The 5,663-nt window shown below is 34.5% G+C and overlaps 1 protein-coding gene across 1 annotated transcript; it reads left to right on the top strand.

Annotated features, from left to right (window-relative positions):
* Positions 1–649: 649 nt before the first annotated feature.
* Positions 650–1,597, top strand: LOC133055828 (olfactory receptor 8H1-like). Its single transcript, XM_061140925.1, has one exon. The coding sequence runs from the start codon at positions 650–652 to the stop codon at positions 1,595–1,597; it is 948 nt and encodes a 315-aa protein (XP_060996908.1).
* Positions 1,598–5,663: the final 4,066 nt, after the last annotated feature.

Raw genomic sequence — 5,663 nt, 5'->3', positions numbered from 1 at the left:
TGATTTTGAATGGTCAGGTTATGATAACTTTGTATCTTTTGGAAAGTAATGCTATGTATGTGGTACCTCTACTAAAGTCCAAAGATTGAAAGCTATTTTTAATTAATATTAAATAATATTGGGGGAATAGAAAAGCATGGTATATTAAAATATTCTATTATGATTTTTTATGATGTATATACAGCATTTTAATAGGCATATTTGAAATTACTATGACAGGAATGTAATGGACATGCTCTCTGGAGAAAATCTATCTTGGTAGAAATACAGAGCCAACATTCAATGGTTCTAACCATTATATTACCCATTTCTGTTCCCTTTTTTTCATGTGAAAAATGTGGCTAATAATTCTGTGGGCATTAGATGTATTAACAATGGGAAGCATTTAGAACTGTGTCAATCTTATACAAACTATTCAATATACTACCTTTTGTTGTATTCAAATGTCAATTTACATCTATTTCTATATTGGGAATCAAATTCATATTTTGCTCTTCATACACAGTCCACACCTCATTATCATCAGTTCTTGGAAATGCTAAACAAATATAAATATGTCATGTCATATACAGAAACACAAAGCTTTTTGAAATAATTTCTGATAGGTTTCAACTTGGATTTTTTCAGCAGTATAGAGCATTTGAACACTATGGGTAAAAGGAATATCACACTTTTGTCTGATTTCATCCTCATGGGACTGACAGACTCTGAAGATATCCAGCTGGTCCTCTTCACCCTCTTCCTCCTGATGTACTTGATCACTGTGCTGGGGAATGTGGGGATGATACTGATAATCTGCCTGGATTCCAAGCTTCACACACCCATGTATTTTTTCCTCAGTCACTTGTCATTTCTTGACCTCATTTACTCAAGTGTCATCACCCCTAAAACCCTAGACAACTTACTGACTTCTATCAAAACTATTTCATACCTGAACTGCTCCACTCAGATGTATTTCTTTGTCTTTTTGGGTGCCACTAAATGTTTCCTTCTCTCCTCCATGGCCTATGATTGCTATGTAGCTATCTGCAGCCCTCTGCATTACCCTGTTGTAATGTCCATCAGGCGATGCTGTTCTCTTGTCTTTGGATCTTATTTGATTGGCTTTACAGATTCCTTTGTCAATGTGTTTTGCATGAACAAATTGCATTTCTGCGACTCCAATGTAATCTATCACTTTTTCTGTGACACATCCCCAATTCTATCCCTGTCCTGCACTGACACACGCAACATTGAAATCATGATATTCATTGTTGCTGGCTGTACCCTAGTGCTGTGTCTTATCACAATATCCATGTCCTATGTGTCCATCTTGTTCACCATCCTGAAAATTACTTTCACTTCAGGGAAGTGGAAAGCTTTCTCTACCTGTGCCTCCCATCTCCTGGGAGTAACCATCTTTTATGGCACTATGATTTTCACTTACCTAAAACCAAATAAGTCCTACTCCTTGGGAAAGGATCAAGTGGCTTTTGTTTTTTGTACTATTGTCATCCCCATGCTGAATCCCCTCATATACAGTCTTAGAAACAAAGAAGTGAAAAATGCTGTCAGTAGAGTCATTCAGAAAAGAAAGGTTTCAAAGCAATTAAAATAACAGTGATGCTGAACTTTTAAGCTATTTTTTTCTTCTTCCCTCTATAGCATTTCCTTCTTCTTTCTTCAAAAATGAATTGAAGACTTCACCTGTTCTTTATTTATTCTTTTATTCAGTAGAATTATCCTTTGCTTGACTAAATATTTTCCTGGACATTTATTATAATATGCCTTTAGAAATCCACATTGTAATTGGAAACACTGACACATGTTAAATCCATGGTGCAAATGTATCTGTTTTTAAGGGTAACTGATTAGCAAAACAGAAATTACTTTTACCACCTTTTAAAGTACATCATGAAGATCCAGGGTATTTTTATGACGGAAAAGAGCTTCATTTTGGGAACAATGTTAGCAGTTTTATAATTTATTTCATTTACTTTGTGGAAAAGCAGTATAGCAGAATGCTCTTGTTTTTGAACCAAACATTCCAGACTTATGATTCTAGAGCTGCAACTCTTTCAGCTGTGTAACTCTTAAATAAAATATTTCTTCAATCAAACATAATAAATTATGAATCCAGGTCCATAGAGTTTTTGTAAAGATTAAATCATATAATTGATGTAAGTGTTTAAGGTAGTACTATTAAATACAGGGCATTATCATTAGAAAACTCTTACTTCTTCAGTATTTTTAATGTGCAGTATCTTATTCTTACAGAATATTCTCTTGTTTGTAAAAAATTACTTTTGGTCAATTTAAAGGATAAACACACAAACAGCTAAGAAAAAAACTCAGCACCTCACAGGTTTGGATTTAAAATGGTACCTGTCAATATTGGAGAAAACTTGAAAAATATTTAAAATTTCAGGAAATAGAAATGTCCTAAAAATTAATAACTTTGTACAGTTTCTTCCAGATTGATAATTATATATGCACATATATGTGTATATATATGCACACTTTAGTGCTAGAACAATACTTCTGTCATTTCATATGTATTTTTTTGCAGTTTACAGTGTACACTTACAAGATTAACCTTTGACTATTTCATTGTCAATGAATTCTAAGATGAATGTGTTTTTTGATACATGGGAAAGATTTATACTTTGCAATTCGTTGGACATGAAGTGTTTGTAAATTCATCAAGTTACAAACACATGAAAAGATGCTCAACATCACTCATTATCAGAGAAATGCAAATCAAAACCACAATGAGGTACCATTACACGCCAGTCAGGATGGCTGCTATCCAAAAGTCTACAAGCAATAAATGCTGGAGAGGGTGTGGAGAAAAGGGAACCCTCTTACACTGTTGGTGGGAATGCAAACTAGTACAGCCACTATGGAGAACAGTGTGGAGATTTCTTAAAAAACTGGAAATAGAACTGCCATATGACCCAGCAATCCCACTTCTGGGCATACACACTGAGGAAACCAGATCTGAAAGAGATACATGCACCCCAGTGTTCATCGAAGCACTGTTTATAATAGCCAGGACATGGAAGCAACCTAGATGCCCATTAGCAGACGAATGGATAAGGAAGCTGTGGTACATATACACCATGGACTATTACTCAGTCATTAAAAAGAATTCATTTCAATCAGTTCTAATGAGATGGATGAAACTGGAGCCCATTATACAGAGTGAAGTAAACTAGAAAGATAAACACCAACACAGTATACTAACACATATATATGGAATTTAGAAAGATGGTAATGATAACCCTATATGGAAAACAGAAAAAGAGACACAGATGTACAGAACAGACTTTTGGACTCTGTGGGAGAAGGCGAAGGTGGGATGTTTTGAGAAAACAGCATGTATATTGTCTATAGTGAAACAGATCACCAGCCCAGGTTGGATGCATGAGACAGGTGCTCGGGCCTGGTGCACTGGGAAGACCCAGAGGACTCGGGTGGAGAGGGAGGTGGGAGGGGAATACATGTAACTCCATGGCTGATTCATGTCAATGTATGACAAAACCCACTGCAATGTTGTGAAATAATTAGCCTCCAACTAATAAAAATAAATGAAAAAAAAATCTGCAGACAGTTATATCTCTTTAGTGACTGAAAATATTAAAAAAATCCTTCCTTTCTATGATGTGTTAACAAACTTCAATAAATTGCTTTTAAATTGAACCTCTGTGTATTTTAAAGTATAATTGCCTTTCTCCTAATTTCTATAGATTTTTTATGGTAATTAAAATTAAATTAATTAAATTAAGTGCTGAATTCATTTGTTTTAAATTACTTAACAGAGATAAGTTGTAAAGCTACAAATTTACAATGAATTCAGACTTTGTGTTAGCTCATCAATTTTAGTCTGGTAGAGTGCTAAAAATTTCCCTTATTTTTAAGTTTTTCTTGGATATAATATTAAATTTCAATCTGAATCTACTCTGATATTTAAAGGTTAAGAACATATTTTTCATTTACCAAGCATTTAAAAATTTTTGTTTAAACTTTTGTAACTAGATAGATCATTTTTATTCACACTATAGTGGTTATAAACTTTCATTTTTAAAAATTAATATTGTTTTCTCCGAGGAGATAATAGCTGAAAACTTCCCTAAAATGGGGAAGGAAATAGCCACCCAAGTCCAAGAAACCCAGAGAGTCCCAAACAGGATAAACCCAAGGCGAAACACCCCAAGACACATATTAATCAAATTAACAAAGATCAAACACAAAGAACAAATATTAAAAGCAGCAAGGGAGAAACAACAAATAACACACAAAGGGATTCCCATAAGGATAACAGCTGATCTATCAATAGAAACCCTCCAGGCCAGAAGGAAATGGCAGGACGTTCTGAAAGTAATGAGAGAGAATAACCTACAACCTAGATTACTGTAACCAGCAAGGATCTCATTCAGATATGAAGGAGAATTTAAAAGCTTTACAGATAAGCAAAAGCTGAGAGAATTCAGCACCACCAAACCAGCTCTTCAACAAATGCTAAAGGATCTTCTCTAGACAGGAAATGCAGAAAGGTTGTATAAATGTGAACCCAAAACTACAAAGTAAATGGCAACGGGACCACACCTATCAATAATTACCCTAAATGTAAATGGGTTGAATGCCCCAACCAAAAGACAAAGATTGGCTGAATGGATACAAAAACAAGAACCCTATATATGCTGTCTACAAGAGACCCACCTCAAAACAAGAGACACATACAGACTAAAAGTGAAGGGCTGGAAAAAAATATTTCATGCAAACGGAGACCAAAAGAAAGCAGGAGTCGCAATACTCATATCAGATAAAATAGACTTTCAAATAAAGGCTGTGAAAAGAGACAAAGAAGGACACTACATAATGATCAAAGGATCAATCCAAGAAGAAGATATAACAATTATAAATATATATGCACCCAACATAGGAGCACCACAATATATACAGCAAACACTAACGAGTATGAAAGAGGAAATTAATAGTAACACAATAAGAGTGGGAGACTTTAATACCCCACTCACAACTATGGATAGATCAACTAAACAGAAAATTAACAAGGAAACACAAACCTTAAATGACACAATGGACCAGCTAGACCTAATTGATATCTATAGGACATTTCACCCCAAAACAATCAACTTCACCTTTTTCTCAAGTGCACACGGAACCTTCTCCAGAATAGATCACATCCTGGGCCATAAATCTAGTCTTGGAAAAATTCAAAAAAATTGAAATTATTCCAGTCATCTTTTCTGACCACAGTGCAGTAAGATTAGATCTCAATTACAGGAAAAAAATTGTTAAAAATTCAAACACATGAAGGCTAAATAACACGCTTCTGAATAACCAACAAATCATAGAAGAAATCAAAAAAGAAATCAAAATATGTGTAGAAACGAATGAAAATGAAAACACAACAACCCAAAACCTATGGGACACTGTAAAAGCAGTGCTAAGGGGAAGGTTCATAGCATTACAGGCTTACATCAAGAAACAAGAAAAAAGCCAAATGAATAACCTAACTCTACACCTAAAGCAATTAGAGAAGGAAGAAATGAAGAACCCCAGGGTTAGCAGAAGGAAAGAAATCTTAAAAATTAGGGCACAAATAAATGCAAGAGAAACTAAAGAGACCATAGCAAAAATCAACAAAGCTAAAAGCTGGT

This window comes from Dama dama, chromosome 5, assembly GCF_033118175.1.
Source record: "Dama dama isolate Ldn47 chromosome 5, ASM3311817v1, whole genome shotgun sequence".
In the NCBI taxonomy this organism is placed as follows: domain Eukaryota; kingdom Metazoa; phylum Chordata; class Mammalia; order Artiodactyla; family Cervidae; genus Dama; species Dama dama.
The sequence above is the reverse complement of the archived record's forward strand: the minus strand, read 5'-3'. Positions and strand labels throughout refer to the sequence as shown.